The 19,598-nt window shown below is 38.8% G+C and overlaps 1 protein-coding gene across 2 annotated transcripts in view; it reads left to right on the top strand.

Annotated features, from left to right (window-relative positions):
• Positions 1–3,070: 3,070 nt before the first annotated feature.
• plod2 (procollagen-lysine, 2-oxoglutarate 5-dioxygenase 2) overlaps positions 3,071–19,598 on the top strand; it is a 30,416-nt gene continuing 13,888 nt past the window's right edge. Inside the window, exons 1-4 of one of the 2 annotated variants that reach the window (XM_040126518.1) lie at positions 3,071–3,392; positions 13,988–14,079; positions 14,945–15,081; positions 17,377–17,540. In XM_040126518.1, the coding sequence (XP_039982452.1) occupies positions 3,290–3,392; positions 13,988–14,079; positions 14,945–15,081; positions 17,377–17,540 (496 nt within the window). In that variant the 5' untranslated portion in view covers positions 3,071–3,289. The remainder of the gene's footprint in view (positions 3,393–13,987; positions 14,080–14,944; positions 15,082–17,376; positions 17,541–19,598) is intronic. The other variant, XM_040126517.1, reaches the window with a different exon arrangement.

Here is a 19,598-nt window from a genome sequence, read left to right on the forward strand (position 1 = left end):
GTGATTTTGATTTAGATATTGCCTAAAGCAGTGCAATGACATAAATGAAGGGGAAAACACATTGTTTTTTAGATGATATAGCCAAAAATAATGATGTCAGTCAAAAAAATAAAAATAAAATAAAAAATTTTTTTAAAAATCTGTGGATGAATGGAGGAACAATTTCAGCTTTGTCCCTTTTCCATCTAGTCATTTTTCCTCAGAGGAATTATTATTGTTATGTTTAATATTGGGCATCACCTTTGGAGTCTCCCTAATGAATCCTATGTTTCTTCTTTCAGTTTAATTAAATTTAAAAAGCGCCTGTAAACCAACTGTCTCCACAACAGTGCTGAAAATAGATGAGCTCCTCAGGAAGCTGCAACACAGTTTAGTCTTTTACTAATGCTAAGGACAGTGGAGTCTGGTGGCTTGTGTGTTTTATTTGGCACTGAAATGAGCCAAAATTTAAAAGTAGGCTTAAAAACACACCACCTGCACTGTAGGAAGGTTCCCGATAGTCAGTTCCCTCTTTTTAGGTTGATAAACAGCCGTATTTAGCTGTATGCTTCAGTCCAAAGTCTGCTAGCATCCACTGATACCAAGCAGATATAGAATGGGGATAATTATGTAGAGGTGTGCCTGGTTGTCCTGATGAGCTCCTGGCTTTCTACTCTGTCCTCACCACACTTACTGCAGCAGTCTCCAAGCTTCTGTACGCTGTACCTGACAATTTTTGTGTAATTAAATGTAATTTTCACCCACACCACGTTTCCTTAGTTTAAACTTGCCTTCAGTGCCACTGCCAACACTGCATGCACTTAAAACGTGTCAGATTTCTGCAAATCTGGACATAGAAAGATGTAAGACTAAACTGGATGGCCTCATGATTCTTATAGACGTTACTCTACGTTATATCACATCTCCCAGAATAGGAATCTGACGGGATAGTAAACCACTCATATAACTTCTGGACATTTTGTCAGGATGTAATCAAATCCATAGGACATTTCAGTAGCGTTTCAAAACGTCTGGTGGGTGTTAAGACTTGAGCCAGTGAATGAAGCAAGACATAGCAAATCCCCTATCACATGCTGCCAAAATGCAGCATGAGGTTCTGTACCACAAACACTCTTATTTTCCAGCTGTAGAGAGTTCTGTAACCAGCCCACAGGGCACACATCTCTGTTAGACATTCGTCACTTAGCCGTTAAATAACACAGTCTGTACAGCTCATTTTAATAGCAAATAATAGGACTGACACCTTTGTAAATCTGCTAAGCCAAATTTGTTTTAACTTTATTTGTGTTTGTCCGAGTTTCACAGTAGGGAGGATTTAATTTTTTGGTTGAATATGTTTACATTTGAGAGACAGTTAGACAGATAGATTGAAAGTGGTAATTTTCTCATGACACACTCATTTTCATAAACGTGTCTGGCCAGGGCTCATTTAGTGTCAGTTGCATGCTGAATTACTGTAAAAAGAATGGCTGAAGTACAAGTCAAATACTCCATGTTGAGTTTTTTGGCATGGCTCTACATTTTCGAGGTTTATCAGGGCCCCACTGGAGAGAAGCAATTTATCGCATAAAAAAGTTGTGCTTCCACTCCCTCTGCATTCAAAACCATGAATGTAGTGATGTCATTGAGTACAACGAGCTGGGCACTGGCAGTCATCACTAACGCCATGCAATGTATTTGCCAGTAGGAATGGTTTGAGCCAAGAAGCATGCCTCTTACTCCTAATAAGGAATAAGAGACACAAATGAGACAAAGCATTAGTTTCCAGGTCAGCTGAGACATTGGGAAATACAGATACAATTTTTACGGTAAATGGCAGCTGGATTTAATGTCTGGTTTCTGCTTTCCTCATCATTTCTCCCTTGTATATGTGAACACTGCTGTAGGGGAGCAGGAGTAGCTCTAACATCTGCAACTTGACTGTTTCATAGACTGTCATTGGCTAGAGGAGGTCATCTACTCTACTGTGGTTGAAAGTAGAGCTGAATCTATTAGTTGGTTAATCAATCGACAGAAAATTTGATACTTAATTTATCATTTAAGTTATTCTTCAAGCAAAAATGCACCAAATTTTTTTTTCTACATTTTCATACTGCATATGTTTTTTTTAATTATTATTTCTCCAGTCATTTCTAACAGTGAACTAAATACTTGTGGGCTTTGGTCAGACAAAAAAAGCAATGTGACGACCTTGGGTTCTGGGAAATTGCGAAATTAACGCTTTTTGCACTATCTTCTGACATTTTAGAAGACCAAACAATTAACAGAGAAAATAACTGGCGTATAAAAGTAATCGTCTGTTGAGGTTTTCTCAAGTTTTTCCCTCATTAGTTCTTACTCATTTGGATTACTGCCTGGTAGTGTAGTCTTTCGTGTGGAATGAAGACCCTGAACTGTAACAGAAGAGTTATCATCATCATAATAAATAAAACCTTAGGTTGGCCAGTGGTTAGGGACAAGATGGTTATTTCCCTGTCTTATAAGAAATATATCATTTGGCTGAAATTCCAAATGTTCTGTATCATACATTTTCATACAGTAGTAATAAAGTAAGTAGTAAGTTAAGGAAGGGTTCTGAATACTTTTTCACTGCTGATATGGAGGCATAGTCATGCTGGATTGCCCCACATAAAGTGTTAAAAAAGTGACACGTGGACTACTGTAAGTGATCTGAACAAAGGGGAAAATAATGAATAAAACAGAGTAAACGCTGAATAGAGCCTTATGAGTTGAACATTACAGTTTTAAGGTGTGATTTTGTAGTTTTATTCCACGGATTACATGAAGGAGCCCGAAAACGTCTCTTCTGAGCAGGGTGTACTGTAGCGTTGGTCCGACAGGCGCTGGGTGCTCGGGGGGAGTGGACCAGGGGAGGGATATTTAACAGCCAGGAGGTGCGGGGGTTCAAATACAGCTGCGCTTAGTCACACTTTGGCGCAGGACGTCCCTATGTCAGGGTGAATACCGTTATCTCTCCTGCTGAACCGTCTCTTTCTGCATGGGCCGTGGATTCACCGGGAGCGCAAGTGGCTGCAGTAGCAGTTAAGGAAACGCGCCTGTTGCTCTCTAATTTCCCAGAATTGCAGTACTTATACTACCCTTCCCTGGAACAGAAAGAGCCGTCTCAACAACTGCTTGTCCAGAAAACGTAATCTTCATCAGAGGATTTTTTTTTTTCCCCCTTTATTATTTCATTATCGCGAGAGCGTACATCAGGGTTGTTCCTGACCGCTGCTGTGGGTCAGTTGGTCGCCCAGCGCTCTGTCCGGGAACACGCGCCATAACAGCAATGGAGTACCTCATCTTTTGTTTCGTGTTTTCATGCTGGGTGAAGTTTGCAAATTCTGTCTACTCTACTGATACACCTCAGGCTCCTGCGCCTATTCCTAAAGGTAAGCAAAGACCGAACTTTTTCTCCCTCCTGTCGGTGGGTCGCACCGAACTCTAATCCACGAGGCTGCATCGCACTTCAGTGCTTTCCCATGTTTGATCGAAACTGTTAAGCCTGGCGTTGTTCCGGCTGCATTTGCGAGCTGCCGCGCCAACTGTGCAAAACTGGGGATGAAGTTTTCGAAGATGTCATTCCCCGGCTACATGATGTTACTGTACAGGAGGTGGTGCAAGTGGTGCGACATACGTCGGACCGTAAAATTGCACGATAGTTCTTAACACAAAAGAACCGTTTGCGGTTTCTCACGATCCTGTTTTTATTTCAGGCTGTTTGGCTGCGCGCAGCCCCCGGATTTTTATTTACAGATGTCAGCACTTTAGAAATAACTAGCCAATTGCAGGCGAGTCATTGATGGTTTCACTTGTTTCCCCTTGTTTGGTATTTATACATAAAAGTAAACCAGAACAATCATAAAGTTATTAGCCATGATTTACTAACATCAGAAAACAAGCAATTATGTGTGAAACAGGGAGGCAGTTGTAAACCTGTTATAATTGAAGGTTCATGGAGCAGAGCCAAGCTTAACATGCTCTTAGGATTGAATGCTCAGCTGTTGAGACAGCCAAGGCCATATACTCTACATGTATAGGTTTATGCTCCCCAAACTGGGCCTGCCCCCCCGACGTGTGGCAATTTTATTGACTTGTTTAAAAATCCCTCCCCTGTTAACGTGTTGCAGTGGCTGAATTGCTCTAAATTACCTGAAAAATCATTTTAGTTAAGCACAGCCTTTGTCACAGTCACAGGGCATCTTGTAAAACCTACAGACAACAACATAAGTAGATGCATATGGTTTTTATGGCAGTGCTGGTGTCACAACTACTGTGGGCCTTATGTTCCAGTTAAGTATGGAAATCTGGTTCTTTTCTACCAATGCATTTTGCTCAAGGAGGTGGTACACTATCAGGGCATAACAGCGGCCTTCACTCTCCACAGGCTATTGTCCTCTAGTCTGGACTAACTGGGTGTCTTCCACACGCACCGCAGCTACTTTAACTTTTACAAGGGTTCAAATGTTTTCTTGTGAAATCCCTCCAACAACTCGGAAGGATCATATCATCAGGGAACAGTGATACGGCATGTTATGATGCAAAACTATGGTCTAAACACATGACAGACAGCAAATACAAAACCTTATTTTTACATTGTACCTTCGTGCCACAATAGCTGAATGAAAATCACAAGAGGAAACACCTTTTTTGAAACACTAGCCAAATAGACAAGACTGAGGCCCAAAACACATTGCACGAGGCATTACACATTATATGCCAAAGGTTGATATCCAGTGCAGAAGTTCTTTTTTTTCTCTCATTGTTCTAATCTAAGTAGAAGCCATATGTTTTTGACTGGGATATAATGATAAAACATTTTAGTCCATTAGATATCAGCCATTTGGAGGCCTAGCTAAGTCATAACATCAGAAACACTCATGCACAAAACTTATTATATGATGTGTTAACGTTGTGGAATATTAACTCAATGAGTCATTTCCCCGCTTTTTTCATTTCTTTTCCAGAGAAAGTAAGATAAATGCAGAGCATTGTTGTGAAAAGAGAAGCAAATAACTTTCTGGATCACATTGAGTCTTGGGCTAGCTGGGCTAAGGCTTCTAAGGTTTCTTAAGAACAATGGCAGATGACATGTCATCCACCATGTCAAAAAAGTTGTTGTTCCCAGTGTTTTAGACTGACTGTCCTTTTAGGCGCGGTAAGATCCTGGTCGTTATAGTGGTGGGGTATTACAAAGCAGAAACGGTGGTTAGTAAGGCACCAATAAAAAGGCTACAGAGAAATTTTACATGACATGTAATACAGGTATTCATATTCCCTTATTTGTGTTTATTGCCAGCTTTGTAAATAGAGATGTAGGGGCGTGAAAGGTGTGACTCAGCAGTGAGAAGGGACAGTACGAATGCACAGCTCTGCCCATTTCTCACCTATGCACACCTGCCCAGTCACTGTGAACAGCGGACGTGGCTGTTGGTCTGTCGGTTTTGGATAGTTACAAAAATTGGGTGGCATAGGCCCCCACTGTCCAGCCATCTGAAAGGAGCCTTTCACTGATTTCTGACGGACTGTGTGAACAACACTTCTGACAGAGTATATATTGGATTTAACAGGTAGTTCTTGGGGATTGAGTCTAACGACTGCATATCTCTGGTCATGACTCATGAATTTGATTCTATCATTTGAGTTACTTTCAGAGTCATTTTACGATATTGCTGTCCCATTAAGTAAAATGGACAAGGGTAAAAAAATTTTAAAAAACCCACTCCCGCTATTAACCTCTGTCAGGCATACTAAAACAAGGTTTCTCCAGCGTTTAAAATGTCCTTAGCCCAACTGCTAGGTAAGCTTTGAAGTTTGAACATGAAGATGCCACTATATGAAAATTGTAAAAGCTTAGGTGATCTAAAGAGGATCTCAAAGGGGTCCACTGCTGTTTTACATCAGCAACATTTAGATTTTAGTTATAATTTGTTAACGTTATTTACGTAACAACTTTTGTATTCCTGACAGTTAGTAAGACATATTTCTTAGTGAATGTTTATGGGAGGCTGGGACAAACACCATTACTCAGTATGATCTGGTCTGCTCCACTGATCCGTGGATATGGCGTCTTTAGATTAGACCTTTACCAGACATCACTGACGTGTCAACAGGCAGCATTTCATAGAGAAGGAAAGGAAACTCCACCTAAGGTTGTCCATGCCTTATATACTGTATAATAGCACTCTCTATTGCCTGTAATTCCAGTCCAACAAACTAACAAACCCTGTTGGCAGACTAAGCCTGTAATCACGTCTTAGAACATTGTCACTGTATCACCACAAGGTTGGTTCCGTGCCTTCATTTCAGACAGACCAAGTTGTGTTGTCTGCTTTCTTACTCTCTTTTTTCATAGCTGAGTTTGAGGTATTTTCTGCCAACTATCAAACAAAATAGAACAGTAGGATATCCAACAGAGAGTTCCCACGATGCAAAGTCTTTGTCTTAGGCAGCACTGAAAACAGCAGTGTTGCCAGGATTATCCTAATAGTACAAATAGTCCATAATTCTGCCTACCATGTCGTTTAAATAATGACTGTCTGAAGGTGGGAATTGAGCAGCTGTTGATCTTTAGCAAAGCTATTTTGGCTGATTCTTGTATTCATGCAGCTGTCAGGGTGGACTATTCCAAATTCCTTGTATTCTTCAAACTCGTACAACTTTATAACTGCTATTGATTTAAAGCAAATGTGTTAAACATATTAAGGCTGAAACATTTACTGTAACATACCAATGTGGTTATCGTTTTTGAAAGGAGAGGAATGGCTTCAGAAAAAGGAGACCATCATAGTAAAAATAAATAAATAAATATATATATTTATAAATTCTGCGTACAACTGTTAGAAGTGGGCAAGACTAAACTTGTAACTTTTTCCCGTGAAATTCGCTCTTGTCAAGTCACAACGATATTACACTCAAACTGGAGAGAAAAATTTACTTATGAAAAAAAATTTTGGTTATTTTTTTTTTATTGATTGTAATGAAATTGAAAAAAATAAAAAAAAGTAGAAAAAAGAAAAAAAAAAATTTTTTTTTTTGTTTTTTTTTTTTTAATGATTTCAGTTTTTTTTTTGTAATCAATGAAGCCGGCTGAAACTATTGAGCTAGTTGAGAAGAACAAGCAGATGCCAACAATGCACTTAGGGAGGTCTCTGCTTATCTTTAAAAAGCAGTTTCAATTCACTTTCCAGGTAGAGAAATAGGTGCTGTTTGAAGGTAGCAGCATGTGGTTGTACATAAAAATGCTTGGCTCATATCACCTTTGCAGCAAATATCAAAATATAACAGCTTATATCATATAATTGTGTCTTCCTTCCCCTCAGGACAAAAATAAATTAAAAAACACTGTTGAAAATTAAACTGTTAACCTCTAGATACATTATGTTGAATTAAACTAGATGTGTCCTCCGGTCAACAATGAATGATTTGAAGCTCTACAGTAACATTGGACCGCGACCACCAGACGAAATTTTTTCTATTATTATAGTTGTTTTTTAAGGGTAAAGTAAATAAGCTATTCTTGATTCACAATGGCATGTGACTAGACTACAATTTTTTTTCCTGACCCGATGCCAGTGACATCATGCCACATCCTAAGGCTGAAGTGCCTGTGGTTCGACATAAGTAATTGAAAACCGCCTTTTTTTGCGGATGCACTACACGGCTCTTGTACTATGGAAATGGTACGTTTTATCAATTATGGTGACTTTGAAACATCACTAGAAAATAAACTGTATTTTAGATGCGGGCAGCTAAAATAATGTCCAACTAACCACTCTGTGAGCAACTGGGTTTTCTAGTCCTTTGTGTATCCATCTCTCAAATCTGGATATTTAGGCTAATTACAAGCACATGGGGTACTGACCTAGCTAGTGTCAGTGGTATTTGTTATTGTAGGTGAAAAGGAATGCCTGAATGTCTGGGGGCTTCTGGCTTTTAGATATCAAACGTGTTACTTCTATACTGAAGTTGCTTGTGGTTACATTAAAATTCTAATCCATTCTAAAGCTGGAAAACCTTTAAAAGTTACTGTAGGTTGGGTAGCATGCATTTATGTTTAGCTGAGGGCTGAGAAAATGAAGGAATGGCGGTTACATATGTGAGGACTGAACAGTTAAAGAAATGTATTGGTGTAATAAGAGATTGTGCATGGGACTGAATGTATATAAGAAGGTTAAATACACACACACACACACACACACACACACACACACACACACACACACACACACACACACACACACAGTATACAGATGCGTTCAAGCACACACAGTATACAGTTGTTTTGCTTTCGAATCCAACAATGTTAACCCACTTCATGCAGTGATTAGCTAGCTGTGCAGAAGTGACAATGAAGCCAGGGTTTGGACTTCTCTCTCCGTGTCTCTTTTTTCCTGTCACTTTTCATGTATACAGCCGAGTGCAGCACTATGAATGTTTTCCAGGAGAGAAAGCCTGAACGCGTGCGCTGTTATCCCCATATTTAAACAATATCAACCTCCTGTATGGCAGCCAGCTTTTCACCCTGCTTCGCCTGTGGGCATTCGGAACAGGTATAAACACATTTATAAACACACTGTACTAGTTCTTCTCTATCATAACCTGATCTTTAGACCGCAAAGCAACTATAAGCAATATTTTTATAATGACAGTATATCAAATGACCATGTGAAAACAATGTGAAAGGGGTCTCTCGTAGGGATGAATCCACAGAAAATTATCACCTGAATCTGCAGCTCCCCACGGCTTTACAAAGCTTTACAATGGGTTTCAGCTCATTGTTGGGCCCACAACCACACTGTTTGGCTCACCCTTACTCTTCTCATCATGATATTTTTAGCTGCAGAAAATCCACTGTACAATACTTGCTCAGCACCAAACAGCAGACAAATTGAGATGAGAGTATGTCAGTGTCGTGTTCACAGCCTGTTTCTGCTGCCACTGACTCACCAAAAATAAATAAATAAATAGATTAGGTTACTGCTTAGGTATTGCCCATCATTTATTTGGGACCTGGGTGACAAGGCTGCTTCCATTCCTATTGGTAACTTAGGTGGCCAAGCTAAGACAACTTGTTTGGACCCTGGTAACTTAGCAAAAAACATGCTTTAGCCTGCCCTGCATTACATACCAACACAATACTCTTCCAATGCAATAAATTTCTTCTTAAGCAACCTGGCTCAAAATCTTTCCACAACATTTTAGAGAAAGTTGTTTTATGTTTCCTTGAGCAATACAAGGAGAGTTTTCAGCTGTGTAACCTGGCAGTGTGAATCACTGTCGAAATTTTGGTACAGCTCAAAGCCAGGGCCCATCCATGAAAAATAGATGCCCTAGAGTCTGTTAAACTCAGCACATTTTTAAAAGTTCTTAACTCTCACTATGTACTCTAATATTGATGTCTCCCATAATTACTTTAAATACAGGAAAGTAACACACAGAAAGACTTATGAGTTAAAGTAAAATTTACATTTCATACATTGAGTGCTGGCTTTTCAGGAGCTAATCCTCAAGCGAATCTCCAGGTTCAGGAATGGCACATCAGGTTGCACTAAAAAAAAAAAAAAAAAAAAAAAAGCAAAATTAAATATCACAATGTGCAGTCTTTGCATGAAAGTCTGAATGAGGTTAAATGTGATTGTAAGCATGTCTTTTTCCATCTCCCAACTCATTGTTTCTTGATTTACTTTAAGATTAAAGGCAGGCTCAGTCAAATAAATATAGGGCAAAGATACTGTATTTCGGCCAATAATTTAATCTTTGGCCTGACAGTTTCTAGAGAATTTTTGGGAAGTTTCACGTAAATACTGTTTATTAACTTGGATGACCAAAATAGAACAGGGGGTTGTGTTCATGGACCAGGACTGTCTCGTCAGAAAGGAAAGATCCTGTTATCCTTATGTTCAAGGCCAGGCACTTTCCCATGATACGTCTTTTCCATTCTGCAAGAAATGCGTACTTAAGTTTAGCCCCAGCCAGTGAGTCAGAACTTTTGCTCATCAAAGTGTGAAAGTTTACCTAGACGGCTGAGCCCCATGTGGTACAGAGAAAGAGTGAGAGGGAAAAAACACTTGGTGTCCTTGCCCATTCTTGGAGGAGAGTAATGGCAGCACTGTATGAGCTACATTCCTCTCTTCCTGTGGGCTGTTCATACAGTAATGATAAGAGAACATGCTGTATTTAGTCTGACTACACTGACACTCATCCTCCAAAATCGCAGCTGTCTGAAAACTTCTCCTTTTAAGTATTGCCACCTGTCTCTCAGCTATGCTTAAATATTGGTTCAATTAGAGTGTTTACATAAATTAACACATCAAAGTACTGGACAGTTGACCCAGGATTCATTTTGTGGTTATACAGAAAGGTAGATTTTTAGTTCTGTTGTCCTCCAACAGTTATTGTTTTCTCCGCCCAAGGGCTACTTTGAATGATGAAGCAGTATGTATCTTCCATTAACACCCTGGCTCAGTCCAATGGGTGTGTTGTTGGACGGAAACTGTTGAACCAAGTAGGAAATACCAAGAATAGTGCTGCACTCAGTCTGGGTCCAGATAGGCAACATTCTGTAAATTATATGAGCCTGTTCTGGTATTATTTTGAATATGCATCTCAAAAATCAGTGACAGTAGTAACCCCCATATTGTTCAATTGAGACTTTATTTAGTAATTTAGTATTTTAAGTACTTATTTATTTATTAAAAGTGCATTGAAATAATAAGGGGTGCACATAGTCCATTGTAACATAGAATAGCTCATAGTATATGCTTCATACTACTACTATGCTTGTGAATAATGGACCACAGTGGAAGCAAACATATACACATAGTTTGGGATCAATGCCTGACCTCAAAGACGCACATTATGAAATGTTTTCTATATATGGGGAAATATTAACTTACGTGATCAGGAGACCAATCCGCCCAAGACGCCAAAAATGCCCAAAATTTTGGACCCTTCATCCCCTTCTGTTATATTACATTTTATGATCAATCTTCTAATCAAGTTTCATGCAGAATCTGAAAGAGTGATCTCTTTACATATTTTTTTGAGTTGTACAAAAGGATGGTCAAAAATACTTGGGTTACTTTTAGCTATGGTGAGTTGGTTGTTTGTTTGTTTTGGAAAAGTAAACAACAAATTTTAAATTTAAAGAGAGATAAAGAGAGAGGTAAAATTGCCTTGGCTTGGCATTGAATTGGAAGATCATAATTCTTCCTCAGGCACTGTATTTATTTGGTGACAATGTCATGGTATCCAGGCAAGGTTTCCAGCCATAGTTCACATGAGGCTACTGTGAATTCTAAGGGATATTTTTTCCACCAGGCATTGTGTATGGAACAACCATAAAAGAGATTTACTGAAGTGTTCAAATAACACTTGTAATGCAAGAAATAAAAGTACCCGTCTCCTCTCTTTTAAATCTAAGGTTTGTATCCCCAGGCTGTACTTAACTGGGAGTTGCTTGTTAGGATGCACTCATGTGGCCTGCATGTTTACAACAGGAGGAAATTGTGTGGTTCTATAAGGTCATGGCAAGGTCAAGAGGGGTAATAGATGTTAGCTGTCAGTCTCTTTCTCCCGGACAGGAAACAGCTCTCTGTCATCACAGGCAAGTCAGTGTTTTTATTTCAATATGTGGACTAAAGCAAAGGCAAAAGCATAGCTCTTAATAGTTTATTGTTCATAAAAATGAAATAGGTAAGTCATACTAATTGAAAAGAGCTTGGATACCAACATGCAGCTCACCATTTGCAATGCTGTTGGTCATGAAATCATCATTTTATGGGAACAGAAAAATGAATTGAGTTCACTGCAGAGAAATACAAAACATATGTCCTGGCTGTGATCACAGCATTATGTAATGCAGAATTTTCGAGGAGGTTTAAAAATAATGCCAAGAAATCCCAACAGTGTATACTGAAGACACTAGTATACTTTCCATGAGAGACTGTCGAAAATTGTGGACTGTTTATCCTATATTTATTCCCACATTCACACAGCAGGGAAAAAAAGTCACTAGTCTAATTAAAAGTACATCTTTTTGCAAGAAGAACTGGTCTTCAAGCATGCATGTGTTGCATTCTGCATACCTAATTGCATGACATGGGGTTCATCTTTGTCACTGTCTGTTGTAGTGAAACAGGAATCATGTGAAGCTGTCCTATAACCATTAAAATCACCTGTTTTACAGAGCTGACTTGAAAATGTGTCTCCCATATGTAGGAGACACCATCTCCTCCCTGCTTTATGTGCCATCATCTATTACCTTGAAGCAAAGAACAAGAACAGGGACACACCTTTGGTTCAGAATAGGCGTCCCTTCCCTTGAAACTCAGTGTTTTCAATTTTCCCAGTTCTTTGCTATGTACCATCTGATGCTGTTAGGTTAGAGGCAGACAGGGATCTATTTGAAACCTTTAACAGAACTTCTGTGTCATAGGAATACTGGAATGACAGAGCCACAGGCTAGACTCCGATGAGAGAATGGTTAAGTCACAATGACGGGAAAAGATGGAAAAGAGCTGTAAGGAGGCTGCTTGTACTTTTGTAATGTACTTTAGTGTGGATGAGTGGGTGGGAAGTGGGTAATTTGATTTTGGTTTAACTAAAAAAAAAAATGCTTTAGAATAGGACCTAGGCTCTTGTGTAGCCTCAGGCTTTTTTTTAGTTTACTTCTTTGTGAAAATAAGGTACAAATATAGCCCAAATCAGGAAACTCAATTTATTTACATCCAACGTTTTTACATCCACAGACAGTCTATATCATACAAATCATTTTTTATTAAAATGGTCTTTATTCAAATACTATTTCAACATATTTATTCTCCTCCCAGCATCATAACTCTCCCTTCCACGGCAGCCATAGAGGCTTTATTTGTCCTGTGGGAGTGAGGTGGGTTATACCACTTGAAAATGTAACATCAACACATCTACTAAATTTTAAATGTAATTCATTATAGCTTGACTCTTTATGTGGATGGTGAGATTTGCTGTGCAGTCAACAAGACAAATAATCAATACACTCCAGGCTAATTACGAACACCATAAAATTAAATAGTGAAGACCTGTTCATCTTTTTATTCCAAAGGTGTAATGTTAGCTCTTTAGCCGTCTTCTGGGGGCAGAGTGCATTTTGAAGGTCTTCTCAAGGCCTTTTTTACAGCCCTGATATGTACTCTTTCATACTTCCATCCCACTTGCTGATGTAGGATTGTAAATAATTGACAAGGCTTTAGTGGAACATACTGCTGTATATTAAATATAAGGCAGATTGGTTCTCTAAACATGAAAAGCAGGAGTAGTTGTCAAGTATTCATATAAAACCATATTAAAGTGTCATTTGCTTTATTCTTGGGGTGTCTGAACACTAGTTGAGAACATTTTGCACACTTTGAAATGATCATTTGGGATGAATTAGAACTCCACCTTCATTGAAATTATAGAGTTTGATGAACCAGATCCAGAGGCTGACTCGGCTCACAATAACAGATTGCAGCCTTTCTGCTCAAAGGTATCTCCACTGGGTTTTACCAAACACAATAGAATAACTAAAAACTAGCTCAGTGGGTTTAGTCTGCCTGTCTAGCTTCACATGAGGCTACAGTGCTAATTTGTATTTGGTCTAACTTGTCCTCAAACCTCAGACTTCAGCACTCATGATCGCTGGAAATGTCTGGGAGGTTTGTCGGAGTTCCTTTAACCCAAGAAGAAAGAAATTATTCAGTCCATGTTCAAAAATATACTTCTGTTTATGAGTCAAATTTAAGCTACAGTATATGTTCCCAATTTGAAAAGTGGGTTTAGACTGCTTAACAAAATTTGTACCCGTTTGTTGAAATAGGTCTGAGGTTGACAAGGAACGTATGAAGTGGGAATCTAAATAACGTAAAACAATTATAAACATATATGTATATAGCTCTAAATTCACAACTAAAAAGGTCACATTTTTTGCTGCAGCTGTGGAAAATTGCTCTTCTTTCTTTTTCAGAAAAATTGCTGGTCGTAACTGTTGCAACGGAGGAAACAGATGGCTTCCTCCGCTTTATGCAGTCAGCAAACTATTTCAACTACACTGTGAAGGTAAGGTTGTCTTCTCATATTCTAAAATGAATTCCACAAATGGAAAGTTTGTCCCGGCAAACAGTGCTACACTCACACACACACGGCAGCCAAATGTTTTCTGTAACAGTTCCCGAGATTGATTAGGCCTGTTAAAGGAAATAATAAAGCGCAGCAAGCTGAAAAAAAGGAACCTTAAATGGACACTCCTCAATGTGAGACCAGAATTCCCCTCTGTGGTTGAAACCAGCAGTAAAAAAATAAAACCAAAAATAAAAACATTGTTTTTTTTGACTGGGAGCCCTGAGTTCGTGCCCTGCTTGCTCTTCCATACTTTTCCATGTGGATTATCAGAACGAGGCTACCTTGAACTCCAAGCTTCCAATTTTTATCAACATCTTCCCCACCAGCTGTGCGTCCTTTTATTCACAGTCGTGTTACAAACCAATGAGAATGCGTGGATGTTAATTCTGGCAGCATTTACACACTAGAGTGAATAATGTACCATGCCAGCGATAAAAGGTGAAAAAAATTTGCTAACTGGATAACATTATTGACCCATTTTCCAAAGCAGTTTCTTTAACCCTTTCTTCTTGAATCAAGTGTAATTTTCTTTGTATTACTGGAGTGACCTGTATTAATCTGCCCTAATTTAGGAAAGGTCTTGATAAATTCTTGCATTTTGGGGAAAATGAGAAAAATTTCGTCCCACTGGCAGAATTTCTAACTGGTTTGAGAAATAAAAAAATCAAGACCAAAAAATGATTGAAAGACTTGTGAAGATGGATATTTCTACAGCACTTGCAAGGCTGCCTTTTGGAGATTTTTGATGTCAGGCCAGTTCATGCTGGGCTCCACAACTTTTCCACCATGTTTTCTGTCTCAGGTGTTGGGAATGGGAGATGCATGGAAGGGTGGTGATGTGGGTCGTTCTATCGGTGGAGGGCAAAAAGTCAGACTACTGAAGGAGGCCATGGAGGCTCTGGTTGACCAGGAGGATCTTGTTGTCCTGTCTGTGGATAGGTACGTTGATAACTAAAGATATTTTTTAACTTTTTTTTGTTTGTTTGTTTTATTTACCTTTACATGCCAATGTGATTTTACGATTTTCAAAGTAGCTTCACGCCAATGCTACCTTCCTTTGTAGTCTGGCTTTCTTAGTAATTACGATTCAGGCAGAATTTTGCTGAGTGAAAACATTTCTAGCAAAAAATATATGTCAAAGCCAAAATTAGTCCTTGTACAGTGATCCCCTAAAAATAGATTATTTGAATATTCACTGACCATCATCCCTAATAGAGTGACATTCCCAAGAGTACTCTAAAATACTGCAGAGAAGTGAAATCTCTCAGTCTGAATCAATATGTTTGCAGCCAACAAACAGACAAAAAGATGAAATTTTTATCATTTTTCTTTTCTTGCTTAATGTGTTTGTTTATTTTCTTGCTTCATTTTCTTTCTGTTAGAGATGCTCAGCATAATTTTGATTGTGCTTTGATCTGAAATATAACATTTGAGTTACAAGAAAGGGTCGCAAAACACGTTCAATTACTGTGTAGATCTATGAATTTGAATTAAAATTAATTTTCACAATCATAGCCTGTAATAGTTGCTTTGAAAGCGATGCTTCCTCAGTGAGAGGTGTTTCTGCATGTTTATGTAGCACTAACAGCACACACACACACACACACACACACACACACACACACACAAACACACACACACACACACACACACACACACACACACACACACACACACACACACACACACACACACACACACACACACACACACACACACCCCACCCCACCCTACCCTACCCTTTCATGCAAAGGCATTATTATAGAGTAATTCTTACATGCAGGTAGCTGAATTATTAGTTTTCAAGGCTGATGGAAAGTTTCACTGAGTTAATGTAAGTGGTTTAGAATAATAACATCTTTGCAGGCCATATTTCCTCAAATAGAACAGAAGATGATGATACCTACTGTACCATGTCTTATGAATAATGTTACCCATAATTGCTGTGCAAAGTTGTCACGCCCTTGAAACAGGTAATTGGAATGTAATTTTTTTTTCTTTTAGTGGAAATGATTATACTGTAATAAACTACATCCACACTTCACAGGGAAATTGAGCCATTAAAATGTATTTTAAAATCTGTAATCCAGCTGGGCAACCTCAGCTGTTTTAGATAGTATCAGCCTCTGATTCAGTCACAGCCTTACATTTTGTCCTATTTTTAATTCACTTATTGAAGTGTAAGCAAAAGTGAAATTCCTGTGTTACTGAGCTTCTGAGCATGTGCTGAATTCCCAAAATGAAAAGAAAAAGACACAAAAATGACTGAATAACAGGTTTCCTCTCACCGGAGCAAGGCACTTTGCAATGAGTTTGCTTTTACATGTTGGGTGCGACAAGGGTTAAAGTCGATACATCCATATTAAAAAACCCTCTCTGCTCATTACTTAGAGGACATGTATAACTGCATTATTTGAGAGGGACATTAAATACAGCTTTAAACACAACCCTTGTTTCTGTCCTGCCAGCTATTGACTGAAATCAAGTAATCTAGTATCTCAGTACAGTAACTGAGAGACAGAGTGTAAAACAGATCAATTCATTCCCAGGCCAGGTTAGTCTTTATTGTATTTATTTTCATATAATTAATTAACTTTTTAAACATTGTTGCCGTGAAACCTTACATAAACTGCTGTGTATATGTTATAGGGTTTTTTTTTTTGATTGTTCAAATTCACTGCAGTACATAGACACAAATACAGAATCAAAGTCACTTCTAGAAGAGATTATTTTATAGTCATTTACTGTGGTGTCATTAGCATGAATCAGCTCTTTTACTGTTATGACTTCACAACTTAAGGTAATAAAATTACAGGAAACATTAAGTATTTTCCACATCCTAAAATATCTGCCCTTTGAATAATGTATGTTTTTAAATAAGTCGCCACAGGGCCCATGTAAACAGCTGACTACTTTTTCGTCTGTCCATCACACAACTCTACAGCCATGCATGCATCAACACAGTTTGTGTGTCTGTGTGTTCATGTCTGGTAAAGCAGGACCCTTTTTTTACAGTACCATCCAGGAATGCCTGCAAATAAAAATGCTCACTCATGAAGAATGTCCACTGTTTACATTTAGATTTCTATCTATCTTAACCAAATAGAAGCCTAGGTTTTGTGTCAAATGCAAGACAAAACATTCTTGTTTAAGGAAACCTTCAGACTGCCCCTAAAGGAATAAAACAGAAAAGATAATGATCTGTTGTATTTCATCTTTGCTCCTCCCTTTTAGCTATGATCTTATCTTTGCTGGGGGACCAGAGGAGATTCTCAGGAAGTTCCAGCAATCCAGTCACAAAGTGCTTTTCGCTGCAGACGGACTGATATGGCCAGATAAGCGACTAGCTGACAAGTACCCCTCAGTCCGCAGCGGCAAGCGCTACCTCAACTCTGGAGGTGGGTTCCAAAAATTCAAAATACAATACAAATGATGGAGTTAACACTTTGTTTGGATAATGCAAAGGTGACCCTCAACTACTCAACAATCAGGTGACAAAAAGTGGATGTTGAACTGTCACACTTGACATGTTGCTGCATCTTTTTAATCTGGTAATCTGAATTTGACCTTGATCTAACCCTTGATGAGTGTATGGTTTATGTTTAAACCACAAACTGATCTGATATTTTTAAGCCTCATCTGTAGACAACAAATAATTACAATTTAGTGTGATGGTTATCTGAATCAATTTAGTGTGATGGTTATCTAAATGAGACAAGGTGAAAAAAAGGATTATCTGAATATAATTTTAAGATCAGTGAAGCAATGGTTATCACTAAATGGAAGCCATTGTATTTATAATATGCGCATAGCAATTTTATGTTGGGGTAGATTAGTGTTTGAGTAACCTTGTTGTAAACCTTTAACTTCCATGCGTTCTACTGCGATTCTACTATCAGCTGTCAAACTTTGAAGACTTGTAGGCCTAGTAGGAATTCAAGGAGGTAAAAGCCAGTGCATCCTCAGTGCTATCAGTTTAAAGAGTGGTGGAGCAACCTCAAGGAATAGCAACAGACTGTTGTTAGTTTTTAAATATGAAACCACCAGACTTTTATCTCTTGCTGTAAAATGCAAGTTAATCTTCCCTATAAACGTCCTCCCTGAGGTATTTCCTGTCCAAGCGGACAGGAGGTGACAGAAGCCCATTCATGTGAATTTTAACTGCATACTTCTTTCAATCCTTTTTACTCTAGATTTCGTTTTTTAGTGATCATCCTCCTCCTCCTCCTCGTCTTAGAAAATACATTACATGTGAAGATGTTTCCAGGCATATTGTCAGTTTGACATCAAGTCAAGTCAGTTTTATTTATATAGCACCAAATCACAACAGCAGTTATCTCAGGGAACTTTTTATTTAGAGCAGGCCTAGACCGTACCTATTCACAATATTATTTACAGCAACCCAACATTCCCCCATGAGCAACCACTTGGCAACAGTGGCAAGGAAAAACTGCCCTTTAACGGGAAGAAACCTCGAGCAGAACCGGGATCTGGGTGGGCAGTCTGCCTTGGCCAGCTGGGTTGAGAGAAGAAGAGCGAGGTGGAAAGGGGAGAGAGAGACGAGAGAGCGAGAGAGGAAGAAAGAGAACATAGCACAATGTATGTTTCCACAGAGATGTATAGTTAAAGTAGTAGTAGTAGTAGAAATAGCAGCATAACTAGGGGATAGTTCAAGACAAGCCTGAGCCAGCCCTTCCTATAAAGTTTATCAAAAAGGGAAAAGTCTTAAGCATACTCTTAAATGTGGAGAGGGTGTCTGCCTCCGGGACGAAACTGAAAGATGGTTCCACAGGAAAGGAGCCTGATAGCTGAGGGCTCTGCCTCTCATTCTACGTTTGGAGACCCTAGGAACCACATGTAAGCCTGCATTCTGGGAGTACAGTGATCCTGTGGGGTGATAGGGCACTATGAGTTCTTTAACATATGAATGTGCCTGACCATTAAGGGCTTTGTAGATGTGGAGAAGGATTTTAAATGATTTTTTTGGATTTTACAGGGAGCTATTGCAGAGAAGCTAATATAGGAGAAATACGATCTCTTTTCCTAGTTCTTGTCACTTCACATGCAGCAGCATTCTGGATCAACTGGAGAGTCTTTAGAGATTTGTTGGGGCAGCCTGATAATAAGGAATTACAATAGTCCTTGCAAAAATCCAGTGCATCCTGTTTCAAAAAGAAGCAGAAGAAGTATCAAAATTATTTTAAGTATCTAGTATCTACTACTATCAATACATCAAGAACACAAAAGATACGGAATGAGGAAAAAAAGTACTGAATATGTGCAGACATTTTAACAAACGAACAGTATGTTCTCAAATGACAGGGCCAGCTGCATCCAGCTGCATCCTCCCTGTTCTTCAAGACATTGAGTTACTGCTTTCCCTGTGGGCATCAGCCTGATCTGACCTTCCATAGAGGAGCCTACCTTTCTCAGACTGATCAGAGACTGTTTTTAGC

This window comes from Xiphias gladius, chromosome 5 (genome assembly GCF_016859285.1).
Source record: "Xiphias gladius isolate SHS-SW01 ecotype Sanya breed wild chromosome 5, ASM1685928v1, whole genome shotgun sequence".
NCBI classification, from domain to species: domain Eukaryota; kingdom Metazoa; phylum Chordata; class Actinopteri; order Istiophoriformes; family Xiphiidae; genus Xiphias; species Xiphias gladius.